The 22,500-nt window shown below is 40.6% G+C and overlaps 1 protein-coding gene and 1 pseudogene across 3 annotated transcripts in view; both read left to right on the forward strand.

The window, feature by feature from the left end:
• The window catches only part of LOC109074866, a 53,238-nt pseudogene extending 48,926 nt beyond the window's left edge, over window positions 1-4,312 (forward strand).
• A 9,536-nt stretch (window positions 4,313-13,848) lies between these two features.
• Window positions 13,849-22,500, forward strand: part of LOC109083072 (EF-hand calcium-binding domain-containing protein 14-like) — a 23,267-nt gene continuing 14,615 nt past the window's right edge. For 2 of the 3 annotated variants that reach the window (XM_042754663.1, XM_042754665.1), the window contains exon 1: window positions 13,849-14,404. In XM_042754663.1, coding sequence (XP_042610597.1) covers window positions 14,220-14,404 — 185 coding nt within the window. In that variant the 5' untranslated portion in view covers window positions 13,849-14,219. The remainder of the gene's footprint in view (window positions 14,405-22,500) is intronic. The other variant, XM_042754666.1, reaches the window with a different exon arrangement.

The raw sequence follows: 22,500 nt of genomic DNA on the forward strand, positions 1-22,500 counted from the left end.
GTACTGCTCGGGGTGTGTGTTCACGGTGTGTGTGTGTGTTCACTGCTGTGTGTGTGGTGTGTGTTCACTGCAGCAGCATCCGTGTGTGTGTTCACGGTGTGTGTGTGTGTGTGTGTGTTCACTGCTCCGTGTGTGTGTTCACTGCTGTGTGTGTGTGTGTGTGTGTGTGTGTGTGTGTTCACTGCTCCGGGTGTGTGTTCACGGTGTGTGTGTGTGTGCACTTTGGATGGGTTAAAAGCAGAGCACAAATTCTGAGTAGGGGTCTCCAGACTTGGCTGTATGTCACGTCACTTCTTAAAAAAAAAAAAAAAAAAAAAAAAAAAAACATTTTTGGGGTTATACAAAAGTTTGGATATAAATATTTTTTTAACAAAATTGGAAAAGTCAACCCAGAACACTTTACAGTAAGCACAGTCCCAAAACAAATGATTGATTGTTTCTGCAGACTGAAGGCAAAAGGAGCAATTGGAGGAAATACTATTGTTATATTTAGCAAGTTTGTAATTGATCGGATAACAATTATGGATAATTTTGATAGAGACGTCACCAACTTTACTAGAGAAAAATATTTTTTGTCGAAGAAGCCAAAACTCTTCCCTTTGTATATCACTAAATAACGACCAGAAACATGCAGCAGAGGGATGACGCAAGTCCGGTAATTCTGCAAACAGCAGCGTACTTGATAACATCAGTCAGCTCGCCTTGGCTTCTGCAATTTTCCTCACTGTACAATAAGACGAAATATGATATCAAACACCACTGCCTCCTTTCGTTTTCATTTAAACATAATAATAACCGCAGAAATGTACTTACTTCAGGAAACTGTGTATATATACAGCCATTACAATGAAATGAAATATTATATCAATTGCCTCTTTTTATGTTCATCTTAACATATAGATAAATTGAATACAGACAAAAGATTACCTGTTAGATTTACCCAAAAAAATTATATTTTATGTATAACCACTAAAGAGACATCAGAGCCAGCGGCACACGTCAGAAGCACTAGCCGAGGTGAGACTGCTCTCGGCGGATACATGAGCTCTGAGCTCCCGCTGATGGTGTGGAGCGGACCATCTCCGAAATCGGTGAAACACATTTTTAAATAGGCGCTGTCTTTATAAATAAACCACAGATTTGAGTTTTAAACAACTACATTCTCACCTGAAATACTTTTAAAACTACATTTCATGACACAATAACAGTAATATTTAGAAAATTATGCAAATAAATGGTGGTTGAAATCACAATGCTGTGTAAACTCAACCAATCAGCATGCTCACCGCCCAAGTCCCGCCCCCGAGAGTTCCGGACCTCTGAAAAAGTGAGAAGGGTATAACTCAGGGGGGGAAGGAAGTCGACCGGAAGTTGAAGTCGGCCACGTGCCGCCATCTTGTAGCAGAACTTCACTTGCGTTAGCATCCCATTGACTCCCATTCATTTTGGCGTCACTTTGACAGCGAATAACTTTACATCTGAGGCGTTTAAAGACTCCATTTGTCCATTATTTATTTCTAAAGATACACGACAATGTATAAAGGGCTCCATTACCTTCTATGTTACATTATGGCCCCGTAGAAACAGTTTTTTTGTAAAAATAGGCTAACGATTGCGTCATAACCACTCGACTCTCTGTCGCACAGTAGAGAAATTACCGTACAGACAGGAGGAGAAGCTCGCAGGCAATCGGGGAGACGTCAAGAGATATGGCGTACTGGCGTTACATTTTAAAATACTATACAAAATAATTAATCAGAATACTTACTCCTGCTCACTCAGGCCAAAGAACTCCCCGCTCAAGCTCGCCGTCTCTGCAAGATTAACGATGCCAGTTTGCACGCACAGCTACTAGAAGATTTACATCTGTCAGACAGGTTGCTGACGTCATCAAGTTTAGTTTGAGTCTGCGCGTCAGAAACGGAAGTGCTAAAAATCGCTAAAAATGGGCTTTACTTGTCTCAGTTGAGTTCCAATGGGGTTGCTGTGTCCATTTCTTTTACTGTCTATGGTATAACTGCAGCCTGGAGATCTCCAAATGGGGGCGGGAACTCCAAAACGGGGTGGGAGCTCCAAAATAGGGCGTGGCTTCCTCCCATTGACAGACAGGCACATGACACGCAAGCGCAATTTTTCCCCCCAATCAGAGAAGGGTCTGGCTGCAGACTTGCACGTGCACTCTCAGACTTGCATTCTCAGACTTGCACTCTCAGACACTTGTGACATCCGTCTTTTTTATTTTGTTCTATTTATTGATTACTTTTTTGTTTGAATCTCTCATCATTTTACAACAGTAGCCAGGTGGTGAAGACAAGAAAAAAGAAACAAAATTATGAAGTCACTTGCAATCGCCACAAATTGTGCGTGTTGCCAATGGAGACAAGACACGGTGATTAAACGATTAAAACTAATTTAGTACCGTAACGTACAGGGTCCTGCAAGAAAAAGACAAGACCCGCAAATCCGCGGCCACAGAACAGCAGAATATGAACGCAATGCACAAAGTCTCTCATTAAGCGTTTCATTTCCTCCCGTAGAAAAACATTATAAATAAAACACATAATGTAGCTTAATGGACAAAGACAATGATATAAAAGAGCAGTAGACAGTTATTCTATATTGGAAAAACGCTTAACGCGAAACTTTGCATGTTGCATTTATTCTGGGCTCACCTGCTTGCATGTACATATTGTTTATGTATATTTTAATAATTAAGAGGGGCATATTGAGTTTCTTCTTTATCATCTTAGTCTATTATTATGCCACATTATGCCATGTTTTGCGCATGTTTTGCCATGTTTTATACATTATTCAATATATTAATACACTATATTGAATTTGATATTTGAATAGCATCTTAATACATTAAGCCATATTAAGTGTTTATGTTTTCTACGGGAGGAAAACACTTAATGAGAGACTTTGTGCATTGCATTCATATTCTGCTGTTTTGTGGCCGCGGATTTGAGGGTCTTGTTTTTTTTCTTGCAGGACCCCTGTACGTTACGGTACTAAATTAGTTTTAATCGTTTAATCACCACAGCGTCTTGTCTCCACTGGCAACATGCACGATTTGTGTTGATTGCAAGTGACATCGCAGGTAGCTGAGAGTGCAAGTGGCGATTGCAAGTGACTTCGTAATTTTGTTTCTTTTTTCTTGTCTTCAACACCTGGCTGCTGTTGTAAAATGTTGAGAGATTCAAACAAAAAATAATAAATAAATAGAACAAAATATAAAATAAAGACTGCAAATGATGTCACTACTGGAAGTGCAAGTGTCTGAGAATGCAAGTCTGAGAGTGCAACTGCAAGTCTGCAGCCAGACCCTTTTGCCCAATCAACTTAAGTGCAAACGCCGCCCCATAACTGATTCTAAAGATTTTATTGGTTGTGTTAATTAAAGTGTTGTTTCCTACACTATGCGATATGAGATCATTCCATAACTCCCCAACTGGACCTCGCCGGAAAATGGCACCTTTTTAGTAACACCCAGCGTCACTACCCCTTTCTACCCTGCAAATTTCGAGCCCCAGAATGCCCCCGTTGTTAAGAAAAAAAGCGTTAGAGCTGCGCTGGGACGGCTCGCGGGAGACCTCGTGGGTGATTCACGTTTATATCATTAAGCAGAGGTTCAAACTCCAGTCCGAACATCACTGGCCACAAGCTTTGGGCTTTGCTCTCACAGAGAATATTTATTTATATAGCATATTTTATTTTATGAAAATAAAAAATTAACTAGAAACAATGTTTAATTTATAAAATTTTATTTTGAAATGTAAGTCAATAACAATTGGCTGGAGCCAGAGCCAATGGCGAAAAGTCTTTGCGCGAGGAGACCCCACCCCATTTTGGAGGGTTCTGCCCAATTTTGGAGTTCACTCCCCCATTTTGGAGATCTCCGGCCTGCAGTTATATCTACTTGGAAAAAGTACTACCTCGTGAGTACTACCTGCGGTGGAAACGCAGCCAAAGTGGGTGTGAAATTAAATTTCTGTTTTCAAGTGTGTTGGTGTCATTATTTCTCTCAAGATTATTTCCACACCGTTGACAGAGTCGCGCGTTAACTGCGTGGTCACGTGATGTTTGTTACTTTTCTCAGCGCTGCGTCTAATGGACCAGTCACGATTGTGATGAATGGATCTTACTGCGTTGCTTTAAACATTTTATAGACACAGCTGAGGCAGGCCTTCGTTTATATTTCAGGCAGCAATTCTTGGAGTAAATACAGTAAATGTTATGATTTTTTTAAGTGTATTTACGCCTCCCTTTAAGGTGTGTGTGTGTGTGTGTGTGTGTGTGTGTGTGTGTGTGTGTGTGTGTGTGTGTGTGTGTGTGTGTGTGTGTGTGTGTGTGTGTGTGTGTGTGTGTTAGCAATCAAAGATAACCAAAACCCATTAGATTTCACAATAACTGATAAAGAACTTAAAGAAAAAAATCAAAAACCTCAGACTCAAAAAAGCATCTGGACCTGATGAGATATTAAATGAAATGATAAAACACACTAGCAGTAAATTTCAACTGGCCATTCTAAAACTATTCAATGTGATTCTGAGTGTAGGTAACTTCCCTGACATCTGGAATCAAGGCTTGATCACACCAACATTTAAAAATGGAGATAAATTTGATCCTAACAACTACAGAGGCATCTGTGTGAGCAGCAACCTGGGAAAGTTATTCTGTAGCATAATAAACACTCAACTATTAGACTTCATCACCACACACAATGTACTGAACAGAAGTCAAACTGGATTTTTAACCAAATAACCGTACATCTGACCACATCTATACATTACATACTCTAATTGAAAAACATGTTTACCAAGATAAAGGTCAAATATATGCATGCTTTTATTGACTTTAAAAAAGCTTTTGACTCAATTTGGCACCAAGGACTATTTTACAAACTTATTGAATGCGGCATAGGAGGTAAAACCTATGACCTTTATCGAATCAATGTACACTGAAAGTAAATGTGGTGTAAAAATCGGCACCAAACGTAAGAGGTATGTTTTCCAGGAGCGTGGAGTGAGACAGGGCTGCTGCTTAAGCCCAGCATTATTTAACATTTACATCAATGAACTGTGAGCAGTCTGGAGCGATCTACACACCTCACAGATCAGATCTGCTTCTGCGGTCTCCACTCAACATGCTTTACAGCAGAACCTGGACCTGCTAGAACAATACTGCCAGACCTGAAGAAAACCAAAATCATGATCTTCCAGAAAAGATCCAGATCCCAGGGAACATTAGGCACTTACCAGATAACACACACATCACACTACAACTACCTGGGTTTGAAAATCACTTCCACAGGAAACTTTAATGATGCTGTGAATGAACTGAGAGATAAAGCACGCAGGGCCTTCTACACCATAAAACAGCAATGTCCTATAGACATCCCTATTAGAATTTGGATGAAAATATCAGAATCAGTATTTGAGCCCGTTGTCCTCTATGGCAGTGAGGTGTGGAGTCCACTGACAAATCCAAATCAAGATTTCACCAAACATCCAACTGAGACCTTGCATGCAGAACTCTGTAAAAAATATATTACACGTGCACCGGCACACATCAAATAACACATGCAGGGCAGAATTAGGCAAATATCCACTAATCATAAAGATACAAAAAGGGCAATTAAATTCTAGAAAACACCTGAAACTCAGTGACCCCCAATCATATCATTATAAAGCCCTGCAAACACCAAGAGATGAGCAAGAAAAGCAGTCCCTCCCTCAGCTGATCCAGAGCTTCAGTCCCTGATGCTTCACTAACATCTACTGATGCTCTGAACCACATCAGAACCAATCAGATCACTGCACACATCAAACACCAAACACAACAACAGAGTAAAGTGCTCTAGAGAGAGAGTAGAGTATGACAGAGTATCTGTACCAGTGTCCAGATAAGAAACTGACCAGATACAGACTCCGCGGACACAAGCTGATGATAGAGACGCACAGAGATTGTGTTCACACTGTGATCTGAATCAGATGGAAACAGAACTGCACTTCCTCACAAAGAATGCTCCAAACACACGGACATACGCCACAGTGTTCTGTGATCACTATACCGCATATCCATCAGACCGACTTTAAAACTCCCTCTCTACACCAGGAGAAACGTGGCTTCCTCCCATTGACAGACAGGCACATGACACGCAAGCGCAATTTTTCCCCCCAATCAGAGAAGGGGTCTGGCTGCAGACTTGCACGTGCACTCTCAGACTTGCATTCTCAGACTTGCACTCTCAGACACTTGTGACATCCGTCTTTTTTATTTTGTTCTATTTTATTGATTACTTTTTTGTTTGAATCTCTCATCATTTTACAACAGTAGCCAGGTGGTGAAGACAAGAAAAAAGAAACAAAATTATGAAGTCACTTGCAATCGCCACAAATTGTGTGTGTTGCCAATGGAGACAAGACGCTGTGGTGATTAAACGATTAAAACTAATTTAGTACCGTAACGTACAGGGTCCTGCAAGAAAAAAAGACAAGACCCGCAAATCCGCGGCCACAGAACAGCAGAATATGAACGCAATACACAAAGTCTCTCATTAAGCGTTTCATTTCCTCCCGTAGAAAAACATTATAAATAAAACACATAATGTAGCTTAATGGACAAAGACAATGATATAAAAGAGCAGTAGACAGTTATTCTATATGGAAAACCGCTTAACGCGAAACTTTGCATGTTGCATTTATTCTGGGCTCACCTGCTTGCCTGTACATATTGTTTATGTATATTTTAATAATGAAGAGGAGCATATTGAGTTTCTTCATAATCATCTTAGTCTATTATTATGCCACATTATGCCATGTTTTGCGCATGTTTTGCCATGTTTTATACATTATTCAATATATTAATAAACTATATTGAATTTGATATTTGAATAGCATCTTAATACATTAAGCCATATTAAGTGTTTATGTTTTCTACGGGAGGAAAAAGCTTAATGAGAGACTTTGTGCATCACGTTCATATTCTGCTGTTCTGTGGCCGCAGATTTGAGGGTCTTGTTTTTTTCTTGCAGGACCCCTGTACGTTACGGTACTAAATTAGTTTTAATCGTTTAATCACCACAGCGTCTTGTCTCCACTGGCAACATGCACGATTTGTGTTGATTGCAAGTGACATCGCAGGTAGCTGAGAGTGCAAGTGGCGATTGCAAGTGACTTCGTAATTTTGTTTCTTTTTTTGTCTTCAACACCTGGCTGCTGTTGTAAAATGTTGAGAGATTCAAACAAAAAATAATAAATAAATAGAACAAAATATAAAAAAAAGACTGCAAATGATGTCACTACTGGAAGTGCAAGTGTCTGAGAATGCAAGTCTGAGAGTGCAACTGCAAGTCTGCAGCCAGACCCTTTGCCCAATCAACTTAAGTGCAAACGCCGCCCCATAACTGATTCTAAAGATTTTATTAGTTGTGTTAATTAAAGTGTTGTTTCCTACACTATATGAGATCATTCCATAACTCCCCAACTGGACCTCGCCGGACAATGGCACCTTTTTAGTTACACCCAGCGTCACTACCCCTTTCTACCCTGCAAATTTCGAGCCCCAGGATGCCCCCGTTGTTAAGAAAAAAGCGTTAGAGCTGCGCTGGGATGGCTCGCGGGAGACCTCGTGGGTGATTCACGTTTATATCATTAAGCAGAGGTTCAAACTCCAGTCCGACCTTCACTGGCCACAAGCTTTGGGGTTGCTCTCACAGAGAATATTTATTTATATAGCATATTTTATTTTATGAAAATAAATTAACTAGAAACAATGTTTAATTTATAAAATTTTATTTTGAAATGTAAGTCAATAACAATTGGCTGGAGCCAGAGCCAATGGCGAAAGTCTTTGCGCGAGGAGACCCCACCCCATTTTGGAGGTTCTGCCCAATTTTGGAGTTCACGCCCCATTTTGGAGATCTCCGGCCTGCAGTTATATCTACTTGGAAAAAGTACTACCTCGTGAGTACTACCTGCGGTGGAAACGCAGCCAAAGTGGGTGTGAAATTAAATTTCTGTTTTCAAGTGTGTTGGTGTCATTATTTCTCTCAAGATTATTTTCCACACCGTTGACAGAGTCGCGCGTTAACTGCGTGGTCACGTGATGTTTGTTACTTTTCTCAGCGCTGCGTCTAATGGACCAGTCACGATTGTGATGAATGGATCTTACTGCGTTGCTTTAAACATTTTATAGACACAGCTGAGGCAGGCCTTCGTTTATATTTCAGGCAGCAATTCTTGGAGTAAATACAGTAAATGTTTATGATTTTTTTAAGTGTATTTACGCCTCCCTTTAAGGTGTGTGTGTGTGTGTGTGTGTGTGTGTGTGTGTGTGTGTGTGTGTGTGTGTGTGTGTGTGTGTGTGTGTGTGTGTGTGTGTGTGTGTGTGTGTGTGTTTAACTCAGCAATCAAAGATAACCAAAACCCATTAGATTTCACAATAACTGATAAAGAACTTAAAGAAAAAAATCAAAAACCTCAGACTCAAAAAAGCATCTGGACCTGATGAGATATTAAATGAAATGATAAAACACACTAGCAGTAAATTTCAACTGGCCATTCTAAAACTATTCAATGTGATTCTGAGTGTAGGTAACTTCCATGACATCTGGAATCAAGGCTGGATCACACCAACATTTAAAAATGGAGATAAATTTGATCCTAACAACTACAGAGGCATCTGTGTGAGCAGCAACCTGGGAAAGTTATTCTGTAGCATAATAAACGCTCGACTATTAGACTTCATCACCACACACAATGTACTGAACAGAAGTCAAACTGGATTTTTACCAAATTACCGTACATCTGACCACATCTATACATTACATACTCTCATTGAAAAACATGTTTACCAAGATAAAGGTCAAATATATGCATGCTTTATTGACTTTAAAAAAGCTTTTGACTCAATTTGGCACCAAGGACTATTTTACAAACTTATTGAATGCGGCATAGGAGGTAAAACCTATGACCTTATCGAATCAATGTACACTGAAAGTAAATGTGGTGTAAAAATCGGCACCAAACGTAAGAGGTATGTTTTCCAGGAGCGTGGAGTGAGACAGGGCTGCTGCTTAAGCCCAGCATTATTTAACATTTTACATCAATGAACTGTTGATCAGTCTGGAGCGATCACCTACACACCTCACAGATCAGATCTGCTTCTGCTGTCTCCACTCAACATGGTCTACAGCAGAACCTGGACCTGCTAGAACAATACTGCCAGACCTGAAGAAAACCAAAATCATGATCTTCCAGAAAAGATCCAGATCCCAGGGAACATTAGGCACTTACCAGATAACACACACATCACACTACAACTACCTGGGTTTGAAAATCACATCCACATGAAACTTTAATCATGCTGTGAATGAACTGAGAGATAAAGCACGCAGGGCCTTCTACACCATAAAACAGCAATGTCATATAGAAATCCCTATTAGAATTTGGATGAAAATATTAGAATCAGTATTTGAGCCCGTTGTCCTCTATGGCAGTGAGGTGTGGAGTCCACTGACAAATCCAAATCAAGATTTCACCAAACATCCAACTGAGACCCTGCATGCAGAACTCTGTAAAAATATATTACACGTGCACCGGCACACATCAAATAACACATGCAGGGCAGAATTAGGCAAATATCCACTAATCATAAAGATACAAAAAAGGGCAATTAAATTCTAGAAACACCTGAAACTCAGTGACCCCCAATCATATCATTATAAAGCCCTGCAACACCAAGAGATGAGCAAAGAAAGCAGTCCCTCCCTCAGCTGATCCAGAGCTTCAGTCCTGAAGCTTCACTAACATCTACTGATGCTCTGAACCACATCAGAACCAATCAGATCACTGCACACATCAAACACAAACACAACAACAGAGTAAAGTGCTCTAGAGAGAGAGTAGAGTATGACAGAGTATCTGTACACAGTGTCAGATAAGAAACTGACCAGATACAGACTCAGCGGACACAAGCTGATGATAGAGACGCACAGAGATTGTGTTCACACTGTGATCTGAATCAGATGGAAACAGAACTGCACTTCCTCACAGAATGCTCCAAACACACGGACATACGCACAGTGTTCTGTGATCAAATACAGCAGATCCATCAGACATTTAAAACTCTCTCACACCAGGAGAAACTGTGGTATCTGTGAGGAGAACACAAGAACTGCTGTGTGTCTGCTGCTCAATATGTGTCTGTCTGTCACCAGAGAAGAGAAACACTCCACCTGCACTGATCTGATGTGTCCAGCACATGACATATTACTCTATTATATTACTTACATGTATATTTTGCCTCTGTAAATCTAATACTATATCTTATGTTACAAGTCCCTTTTATAGTCTAGGGGTAAAAAACAGAATAGCAGGGAGAGGCTGAGAGAACTGCTGTCTCCAAGTCCGCAGTCCGCATTCACAAATGCTCAGCAACAGCAGTTTCAAAATTAAAGCAAAGTATTTTATTGAACAGAATGTATGAAATACTTAAAGAAATCTGTGATCTGCTGTCTGTCTGACTGGCACTGCCTGGCCTTGGAGTTTAGTTGCCACAGTGGGCTCCCCTTGGGACACTCGAGCTTCTGCACTCCATACAGGGTGGAGGAAGCCCATGATGGAACTGTACCTCCAAGGCTTTACTGGATCAGCAGCTGAGACACTTTTTCTTTCTTTTCTTTTATTTAATTCTCTTCTATATATACAGAGGCTTTTCCATTTTTTTGTATTCTTCAACTAAAAAAAGGGGAGAAAAAGTATTCTCACACACAAAGACAAATATTTATATTATTACCATTTATGACAATTTATGATCAAATCATTACATTGTGCTGAATCCCCCGATACAGTAAAACTGCACATTTTAGAGCGGCCTTTTATTGTGGCCAGCCTAAGGCACACCTGTGCTATAATCATGCTGTCTAATCAGCATCTTGATATGCCACAACTGTGAGGTGGATGGATTATCTCGGCTTACTAACAAAGATTTAGACAGATTTGTGAACAATATGTAAGAGAAATAGGCCTTTTGTGTACATAGAAAAAGTCTTAGATCTTTGAGTTCAGCTCATGAAAAATGGGCTCAAAAACAAAAGTGTTGCGTTGATAAATTTGTTCAGTGTAATATATACAATGCAATGTAATTTAAAATCATTAAGTGGGATAATAGTGCTTATCTTCAACTGTTTCTGCAAAGCATTCCAGACTGAAGGAGTATTGTAACGGAAGGTGATTCAGCACAAACATTTGATCCTCCTTCCGGTCCTGACAGGAAGTGCTCCTGATTGGAGGAACTAATATTCTGAGTTGCTACAGTCCTGTCCCACCCACATACAACCATTCCGACACTTATGTTTTTTTCTCACAGTTTTTGCTGTTGCACTGTATACAGGTCCTTCTCAAAAAATTAGCATATTGTGAAAAAGTTCATTATTTTCCATAATGTAATGATAAAAATTAAACTTTCATATATTTTAGATTCATTGCACACCAACTGAAATATTTCAGGACTTTTATTGTTTTAATACTGATGATTTTGGCACACAGCTCATGAAAACCCAAAATTCCTATCTCAAAAAATTAGCATATCATGAAAAGGTTCTCTAAACGAGCTATTAACCTAATCATCTGAATCAACTAATTAACTCTAAACACCTGCAAAATATTCCTGAGGCTTTTAAAAAACTCCCAGCCTGGTTCATTACTCAAAACCGCAATCATGGGTAAGACTGCCGACCTGACTGCTGTCCAGAAGGCCATCATTGACACCCTCAAGCGAGAGGGTAAGACGCAGAAAGAAATTTCTGAACGAATAGGCTGTTCCCAGAGTGCTGTATCAAGGCACTCAGTGGGAAGTCTGTGGGAAGGAAAAAGTGTGGCAAAAAAAAACGCTGCACAACGAGAAGAGGTGACCGGACCCTGAGGAAGATTGTGGAGAAGGACCGATTCCAGACCTTGGGGGACCTGCGGAAGCAGTGGACTGAGTCTGGAGTAGAAACATCCAGAGCCACCGTGCACAGGCGTGTGCTTTTGAACCAGAAACAGCGCCTGACCTGGGCTACAGAGAAGCAGCACTGGACTGTCGCTCAGTGGTCCAAAGTACTTTTTTCGGATGAAAGCAAATTTTGCATGTCATTCGGAAATCAAGGTGCCAGAGTCTGGAGGAAGACTGGGGAGAAGGAAATGCCAAAATGCCTGAAGTCCAGTGTCAAGTACCCACAGTCAGTGATGGTCTGGGGTGCCATGTCAGCTGCTGGTGTTGGTCCACTGTGTTTTATCAAGGGCAGGGTCAATGCAGCTAGCTATCAGGAGATTTTGGAGCACTTCATGCTTCCATCTGCTGAAAAGCTTTATGGAGATGAAGATTTTGTTTTTTTCAGCACGACCTGGCACCTGCTCACAGTGCCAAAACCACTGGTAAATGGTTTACTGACCATGGTATTACTGTGCTCAATTGGCCTGCCAACTCTCCTGACCTGAACCCCATAGAGAATCTGTGGTATACTGTGAAGAGAAAGTTGAGAGACGCAAGACCCAACACTCTGGATGAGCTTAAGGCCGCTATCGAAGCATCCTGGGCCTCCATAACACCTCAGCAGTGCCACAGGCTGATTGCCTCCATGCCACGCCGCATTGAAGCAGTCATTTCTGCAAAAGGATTCCCGACCAAGTATTGAGTTCATAACTGAACATAATTATTTGAAGGTTGACCTTTTTTTGTATTAAAAACACTTTTCTTTTATTGGTAGGATGAAATATGCTAATTTTTTGAGATAGGAATTTTGGGTTTTCATGAGCTGTATGCCAAAATAAAAGACCTGAAATATTTCAGTTGGTGTGCAATGAATCTAAAATATATGAAAGTTTAATTTCTATCATTACATTATGGAAAATAATGAACTTTTTCACAATATGCTAATTTTTTGAGAAGGACCTGTACATAAATTGTGAATTACTATTACTTTTTTTTTTTTTTTTAATCTTGCAGAAAATAGTTTTGTGGGATCATCCTCAGTCTTGAACTTGGTAAAACAATTATCTTTATTTAAAATGTTTCAAGTCTTAATAGTTTTCCTGTTGTTATACTAGGATTAATCCTACTGGGATGTAAGCTCAAACTGTTGTGTGTGGCGCCCAACCTAGAGACCTGAACCAGACCAGCTCAGTGACAAAACCTGTGACAGACACAGTCCAGCAAATATAACTGTTTTCTGCCAGAATTAGACATATCTGAAGTCCTGTGTTTCGATGAGTAAATACAGCCAGGGGAATGGAATTATAGGAACAGCACTGTGATAAAAGAGTAGTGAAGGAAAGAAACTCTTTCACATTTATTCTATTTCTGTCCTCATACTAAACAATTCTGGCTTCAGATTTCAGCATCTTTACTTCTTGTATTCTCTCGTCTATGTTTCATTCTGTGGTTTCTGATATTATGGAGGATGTTCTGGACTTTATCTGTATGATGATAAAATTCCACATTCACAAAGCGCGATGCCTTAACATTAACCCTAATTGTAAAATATTCACTTCTGATTTACTTTTGCTTTACTCATCACTTCAAAGAATCTCCTCTAATAAAAAAAAGCCTTAAAAACATCAATACAAAACATCAATATTATAAAAAACAAATAAATTGCAACTTTTATGATTGTAAAATGTTTGTATATTTAATTACCTTTTAACTGTCACTGTATCCCCCACATGTTTTAGTTCTAACGTTTATCTGTTTCATTCTGATATTAATTTTAAAAGAAAGTAGTGAAAGGCTGACAGAGCGCCGCCTGGAGCACGAGCGTGTCACTGCCGGATGACGTCAACCGTACAACGCGACGCCCTCCTGTGTTCCTCCAATCAGGAGCGCTTCCTGTCAGGACCGGAAAGAGGATCAAATGTTCGTGCTGAACCAGACAAATTCGGTTCTTTAGCGATAACATATGTGTAATGTAACGTTAAATGTGTGTTAGCGTTATATTTGTGTCATGACTTCAGATTCAGACGCGTCAGGAAGAGTTCAGTGACACCAGGAACGGGGTTTATGTGATGGTCTGGAGCTGACCGCCGGGTTCACACCGAGCTAAAGCTAAAGCTAAAGCTAATGCTGGATTAAACACGGCTCGCTTCTCCTGAAGAGTGTTAAACAGCGACGCGTTCTCCGCCCTCGGATGACGCTGACGCGGCTCGTGTGACCGTAAACACCGGATCCGCTCGGCGATGAGTCCGCAGAAGAAGATGAAGAAACGGAAGGAGCTAAACGCGCTCATCGGCCTCAGCGACACCCGCAGGAAGAGCAAGCAGAGCAGCGGACACCGGCTGCTACGGACCGGGACCGACACCGGCACCGAGAGCGAGTCCGAGTCCGGTGCAGAGGAGCGGGGCTTCGGCGGGCGGCTCGCGACGTGAGTGCGCGGTCTCTCCGGTCCTCCTCAGTATCTGCAGTGTGTGCATTTCTCTAAACATTACTAACAGCTCCACACAGTGGACTTCCTGCAACTCTCACAAACCTTTAGCTCATCTCTCAAAAGAAATTAAGTATTTATGAACATATCAGTGCCTTCAGAATGAAGAGTCCTTGTGCGATTGATCAGAAACCAGATCAGAACGTTTAGTCATGTCAGTGTAACAGTCTCTGATAGAACGGTTAGTCATGTCAGTGTAACAGTGTATCAGTCTCTGATAGAACGGTTAGTCATGTCAGTGTAACAGTGTAACAGTCTCTGATAGAACGGTCAGTCATGTCAGTGTAACAGTGTATCAGTCTCTGATAGAACGGTCAGTCATGTCAGTGTAACAGTGTATCAGTCTCTGATAGAACGGTCAGTCATGTCAGTGTAACAGTGTATCAGTCTCTGATAGAACGGTCAGTCATGTCAGTGTAACAGTGTATCAGTCTCTGATAGAACGGTTAGTCGTGTCAGTGTAACAGTGTATCAGTCTCTGATAGAACGGTCAGTCATGTCAGTGTAACAGTGTATCAGTCTCTGATAGAACGGTCAGTCATGTCAGTGTAACAGTGTATCAGTCTCTGATAGAACGGTCAGTCATGTCAGTGTAACAGTGTATCAGTCTCTGATAGAACGGTCAGTCATGTCAGTGTAACAGTGTAACAGTGTATCAGTCTCTGATAGAACGGTTAGTCATGTCAGTGTAACAGTGTATCAGTCTCTGATAGAACGGTTAGTCATGTCAGTGTAACAGTGTATCAGTCTCTGATAGAACGTTTAGTCATGTCAGTGTAACAGTGTATCAGTCTCTGATAGAACGGTCAGTCATGTCAGTGTAACAGTGTATCAGTCTCTGATAGAACGGTCAGTCATGTCAGTGTAACAGTGTATCAGTCTCTGATAGAACGGTCAGTCATGTCAGTGTAACAGTGTAACAGTGTATCAGTCTCTGATAGAACGATCAGTCATGTCAGTGTAACAGTGTATCAGTCTCTGATAGAACGGTTAGTCATGTCAGTGTAACAGTGTAACAGTCTCTGATAGAACGGTTAGTCATGTCAATGTAACAGTGTATCAGTCTCTGATAGAATGGTTAGTCATGTCAGTGTAACAGTGTGTCAGTCTCTGATAGAACGGTTAGTCATGTCAGTGTAACAGTGTATCAGTCTCTGATAGAACGGTTAGTCATGTCAGTGTAACAGTGTATCAGTCTCTGATTGAACGGTTAGTCATGTCAGTGTAACAGTGTATCAGTGTAACAGTCTCTGATAGAACGGTTAGTCATGTCAGTGTAACAGTGTATCAGTCTCTGATAGAATGGTTAGTCATGTCAGTGTAACAGTGTATCAGTCTCTGATAGAACGATCAGTCATGTCAGTGTAACAGTGTATCAGTCTCTGATAGAACGGTTAGTCATGTCAGTGTAACAGTGTAACAGTCTCTGATAGAATGGTTAGTCATGTCAGTGTAACAGTGTGTCAGTCTCTGATAGAACGGTTAGTCATGTCAGTGTAACAGTGTATCAGTCTCTGATAGAACGGTTAGTCATGTCAGTGTAACAGTGTATCAGTCTCTGATAGAACGATTAGTCATGTCAGTGTAACAGTGTATCAGTCTCTGATTGAACGGTTAGTCATGTCAGTGTAACAGTGTATCAGTGTAACAGTCTCTGATAGAACGGTTAGTCATGTCAGTGTAACAGTGTATCAGTCTCTGATAGAATGGTTAGTCATGTCAGTGTAACAGTGTAACAGTCTCTGATAGAACGGTTAGTCATGTCAGTGTAACAGTGTATCAGTCTCTGATTGAACGGTTAGTCATGTCAGTGTAACAGTGTAACAGTCTCTGATAGAACGGTTAGTCATGTCAGTGTAACAGTGTATCAGTCTCTGATAGAACGGTTAGTCATGTCAGTGTAACAGTGTAACAGTCTCTGATAGAACGGTTAGTCATGTCAGTGTATCAGTCTCTGATAGAACGCTTAGTCATGTCAGTGTAACAGTGTAACAGTCTCTGATAGAACGGTTAGTCATGTCAGTGTAACAGTGTATCAGTCTCTGATAGAACGATTAGTCATGTCAGTGTAACAGTGTATCAGTGTAACAGTCTCTGATAGAACGGTTAGTCATGTCAGTGTAACAGTGTATCAGTCTCTGATAGAACGATTAGTCATGTCAGTGTTACAGTGTATCAGTCTCTGATAGAACGATTAGTCATGTCAGTGTAACAGTGTATCAGTCTCTGATAGAACGGTTAGTCATGTCAGTGTAACAGTGTAACAGTATATCAGTCTCTGATAGAACGATTAGTCGTGTCAGTGTAACAGTGTATCAGTCTCTGATAGAACGGTTAGTCATGTCAGTGTAACAGTGTATCAGTCTCTGATAGAACGATCAGTCATGTCAGTGTAACAGTGTATCAGTCTCTGATAGAACGGTTAGTCATGTCAGTGTAACAGTGTATCAGTCTCTGATAGAACGGTTAGTCATGTCAGTGTAACAGTGTATCAGTCTCTGATAGAACGATCAGTCATGTCAGTGTAACAGTGTATCAGTCTCTGATAGAACGGTTAGTCATGTCAGTGTAACAGTGTAACAGTCTCTGATAGAACGGTTAGTCATGTCAGTGTAACAGTGTAACAGTCTCTGATAGAACGGTTAGTCGTGTCAGTGTAACAGTGTAACAGTATATCAGTCTCTGATAGAACGATTAGTCATGTCAGTGTAACAGTGTATCAGTCTCTGATAGAACGGTTAGTCATGTCAGTGTAACAGTGTATCAGTCTCTGATAGAACGATCAGTCATGTCAGTGTAACAGTGTATCAGTCTCTGATAGAACGATTAGTCATGTCAGTGTAACAGTGTATCAGTCTCTGATAGAACGGTTAGTCATGTCAGTGTAACAGTGTATCAGTCTCTGAGTAGAACGATTAGTCATGTCAGTGTAACAGTGTATCAGTCTCTGATAGAACGGTTAGTCATGTCAGTGTAACAGTGTATCAGTCTCTGATAGAACGATCAGTCATGTCAGTGTAACAGTGTATCAGTCTCTGATAGAACGGTCAGTCATTTCAGTGTAACAGTGTATCAGTCTCTGATAGAACGATCAGTCATGTCAGTGTAACAGTGTATCAGTCTCTGATAGAACGATCAGTCATGTCAGTGTAACAGTGTATCAGTCTCTGATAGAACGGTTAGTCATGTCAGTGTAACAGTGTATCAGTCTCTGATAGAACGATTAGTCATGTCAGTGTAACAGTGTAACAGTATATCAGTCTCTGATAGAACGATTAGTGTGTCAGTGTAACAGTGTATCAGTCTCTGATAGAACGGTTAGTCATGTCAGTGTAACAGTGTATCAGTCTCTGATAGAACGATTAGTCATGTCAGTGTAACAGTGTAACAGTATATCAGTCTCTGATAGAACGATTAGTCGTGTCAGTGTAACAGTGTATCAGTCTCTGATAGAACGGTTAGTCATGTCAGTGTAACAGTGTATCAGTCTCTGATAGAACGATCAGTCATGTCAGTGTAACAGTGTATCAGTCTCTGATAGAACGATCAGTCATGTCAGTGTAACAGTGTATCAGTCTCTGATAGAACGGTTAGTCGTGTCAGTGTAACAGTGTATCAGTCTCTGATAGAACGGTTAGTCATGTCAGTGTAACAGTGTATCAGTCTCTGATAGAACGATCAGTCATGTCAGTGTAACAGTGTATCAGTCTCTGATAGAACGGTTAGTCGTGTCAGTGTAACAGTGTATCAGTCTCTGATAGAACGGTTAGTCGTGTCAGTGTAACAGTGTAACAGTCTCTGATAGAACGGTTAGTCATGTCAGTGTAACAGTGTATCAGTCTCTGATAGAACGATCAGTCATGTCATTGTAACAGTGTATCAGTCTCTGATAGAACGGTTAGTCATGTCAATGTAACAGTGTATCAGTCTCTGATAGAACGGTTAGTCGTGTCAGTGTAACAGTGTAACAGTCTCTGATAGAACGGTTAGTCATGTCAGTGTATCAGTCTCTGATAGACCGCTTAGTCATGTCAGTGTAACAGTGTAACAGTCTCTGATAGAACGGTTAGTCATGTCAGTGTATCAGTCTCTGATAGAACGCTTAGTCATGTCAGTGTAACAGTGTAACAGTCTCTGATAGAACGGTTAGTCATGTCAGTGTATCAGTCTCTGATAGAACGCTTAGTCATGTCAGTGTAACAGTGTAACAGTCTCTGATAGAACGGTTAGTCATGTCAGTGTAACAGTGTAACAGTCTCTGATAGAACGGTTAGTCATGTCAGTGTAACAGTGTATCAGTCTCTGATAGAACGGTTAGTCATGTCAGTGTAACAGTGTAACAGTCTCTGATAGAACGGTTAGTCATGTCAGTGTAACAGTGTAACAGTCTCTGATAGAACGGTTAGTCATGTCAGTGTAACAGTGTAACAGTCTCTGATAGAACGGTTAGTCATGTCAGTGTAACAGTGTAACAGTCTCTGATAGAACGGTTAGTCATGTCAGTGTATCAGTCTCTGATAGAACGCTTAGTCATGTCAGTGTAACAGTGTAACAGTCTCTGATAGAACGGTTAGTCATGTCAGTGTAACAGTGTATCAGTCTCTGATAGAACGCTTAGTCATGTCAGTGTAACAGTGTATCAGTCTCTGATAGAACGCTTAGTCATGTCAGTGTAACAGTGTATCAGTCTCTGATAGTGTGACCTGATGAACAATGAGGACGCAGGAGGTTCACTGTTATTAGCGGTCTGACAAAACATCAAAACACACATTACAACGTCGCTGTGATATAGAAAAAGAAATATGGGCACAAAGGTGAAGGATTAGAAAGACAAACACAGCAGTGAATGAGGAGTTAGAGAGAACCGGTTTATCATTAGCTGATCAACATTCCTTCATTCGTCAAGATTCACCTGCACAGCTCATGACAAATTTACAAAAAGACTTATACAAATGTGTAGAAAATATGCTTGACAGTTTATGACAGCTAGATGGACCATTTTGCATTGAATTGCTCGTACGATGCACTAATGACAGATGTTTAGAGGGCTATCGCAGAACTGTAGAATACTCGCTCTCAAGAATGATGAACTTTCATGATGTACAGCTTGAACACGCAGGTTTATGAATTTCATTTCTGATCTGAGAAATGCATCAAAGCGGCAGACAAACAGGAGGATCTCTGAACGCTGCGGGATCTGTTCTGTAGAGATCATCTTCACAGCGGAGTGCATAAGGGCTGCAACAAACGGTTATTTTGATCATCGATTAGATGGCCGATTATTTTTATTATTATTTTTCTCCTCTCGATTAATCGGATAAAAGAAGAAAAAAAAACACAATTGTCTTTATTTTAATTTTGACGAAAACACACTATTCCACGTTCTGCTCCGTGTTCTTCAAACTAACGTGCACCTGAATGCTATGAAAACAGACAGCGCTTGATTTAATAGACCATCTGTCATAATAGAGAAAACACAAATATTTAAGGAATCTTAAAAAAGAAAATGTAAATCTAAAAGTGTTATTGTCATTAATTGGGCAAGTAACAAACCGAAACAGCTAAATAGTATTTATTCACATAATAACAGAAAAGGCCTCCTTTGCCTTTGATAACAGCTTGTTTATGTACGTTCTGACTAATTGGTATCTGAATAAAAAAACATTATAAACCACTTGACTATTTTTTTCTGCCTTTCTTTCATAGATAACAGCAATAATTATTTTATAGCTTTAGAAATAGCCTACTACTGTAACTAAATATTTATTGGAGGAGTAACCAATACAGAAAGCTAAAAACTGATTTTGGTGATTACCAGTACTGTATGTTAAGAGCAGCAGTGGCACAAACCTTACAAAACTGGTTTAAAACCTTACATACATTTGTTAATCACTGTAGGCAATATAGTTTAAATCTCTAGATCAAAATGTAAAATAATAAAGATAATTAAGATGAATAAAATCACAGTGAAGTTCTGCAGGAACACTTTGATCAGTCAGTCCTCTCTTAGGCCCCGTCCACACGGAGACGCGTTTCTGTGAATACGCACAAATTTTTTATTGGATAGGCGTTTCGTCCACACGGATCCGGCGTTTTCGTAAGGTGAAACCGCTATTTTTTGAAACCGGGTCCCAGAGTGGATAAATTTGAAAACGCCGCCTTTGGGTTTTCGTCTGGACGGCTAATCCGTATATTTTCTGAAACGATGACGTCATCAGTCCACGTCTTCCCCCCAGTCAGACACCTCTATGTCACGTAACAGCAACAAAAACATGAACAAACACTGAACGATTGTCTTTTTATTAACTAACATTAACACAGATTAATAAATGTATTGTTCCATGTTCATTTGTGTACCACGCGCAAGGTTTATGAGCATAGTCCATGTCTTCTTCTCCGTTTTTAGTGTCTCTCTGTGGCAGAATTACAGCGCCACATGCTGGTCTGGCATGTATACTACATCATTTTGCGGTTTCGTGTGGACGCGGATATTTCTTGAGACGAGGAAAAAAAAAGATCGGATTGGGGTAAGCTCCGTCTCCGTGTGGACGGGGCCTTACTGTCATTTCTTTATCCTGTAAAAGCATCTGACGTTTATATTCAGACAGTTACACGCTGCTGTCCCTTCAGTTTCTAGTACTCTCATAAAGTACTCGCACCGCATGTTGACTTTTAAACATAAATGTAATGTTCCGCAACAGATATTCCAGCACAGTGAATGTTTTCTCCCTCTTCTCTCTACTGTTGCGTCTGTTTAACGCATGTCTGCCGCGCCGCTCTTTCAGTAAAGATTTCAGCTCAACGCAGACTGTCAGGACGGGCCTTTATGCAAAAACGGAAAGGCTTTGGTGAATTTGTGACATGTACAGATAAGGATATGACCGTTAACTGAAGGTTTTTTGCACTGAGGACGCACACACGTATCTGTCAAAGCGACTGACAGGCAAGGCATTACACTAATGCATCAGCTTGAAGCTTCAAATAAAGATTTCTCATGTTTTGGGCAGCCTGCACACCTGCTTACCCTGCAGGAGCTCATTCTGTTTGCTCCACTATTTTTAGATTTGTCCATAGAAATGTGTTACTCAGTGCTGTAATTTGCTGCGGCCGGCTGAAGCTGGACCTGCACTGTGGGCCGACCCGATAATGAGAATCGCTGTCAATGATTTTCATTATTGATGATAATCGATTTTATCGATTAGTTGTTGCAGCCCTAGAGTGCATAAGTCGCAGAGGAAAACAAGCTTCATCCCGCTCTGATGGACAGATATTTATATCTATTCCTATTTCTCCTGGTTCTTCATGTTTCCTTCTTGATCATCGGTGAATATGAGCAGTATTTGTAATAGTTGTGTGAAAGCTGGATCTCAGTACAGTCACTGTTGTGAAGAGCTCAAAAGTCGTGGTAACCCATACTCCGAGTTGGTGCTCTGCATTTAACCCATCCAACTACACACACACACACACACACACACACACACACACACACACACCCGGAGCAGTGGGCAGCTATATATCCAGCACCCGGGGGTTCAGTGCCTGCTCAAGAGTACTTCAGTCATGGGTATTGAGGATGGAAGAGAGCGCTGTTCATTCACTCCTCCCACCTACAACTCCTGCAGCACCGACACTCGAACCTGAGACCTCCTGGTTACAAGTCCAACTCTCTAACCATTAGGCCACAGCTGCCCCGTGCAGAAGATAGTGAGGATTTTCTCATGAACAATATCATAAACCACACAGTTACGCTTTAGATGAGGGAACACAACTCACTATTAACTATTTGCTCAGCAGTATGCATATTACTAGCATACTGGCTGTTTGTTAGTACTTAAGCACATATTAACATCTTATTCTGTATGATCATATTTTAGATTCCTTAACCTGACCCATACCTGAACAGAACTACTACAACAAGCTTCCGGACCCCCAGCGAGCAGTAATCAGGAGTTTATGGAGGGAAAACTCTGGGTTAATAGTGAAGAGTGTTCCTTCATCTAAAGATTTACTAAACACAAAGTGGAAGATACAAACTA

Source organism: Cyprinus carpio, unplaced genomic scaffold (assembly GCF_018340385.1).
Source record: "Cyprinus carpio isolate SPL01 unplaced genomic scaffold, ASM1834038v1 S000006580, whole genome shotgun sequence".
NCBI classification, from domain to species: Eukaryota; Metazoa; Chordata; class Actinopteri; order Cypriniformes; family Cyprinidae; genus Cyprinus; species Cyprinus carpio.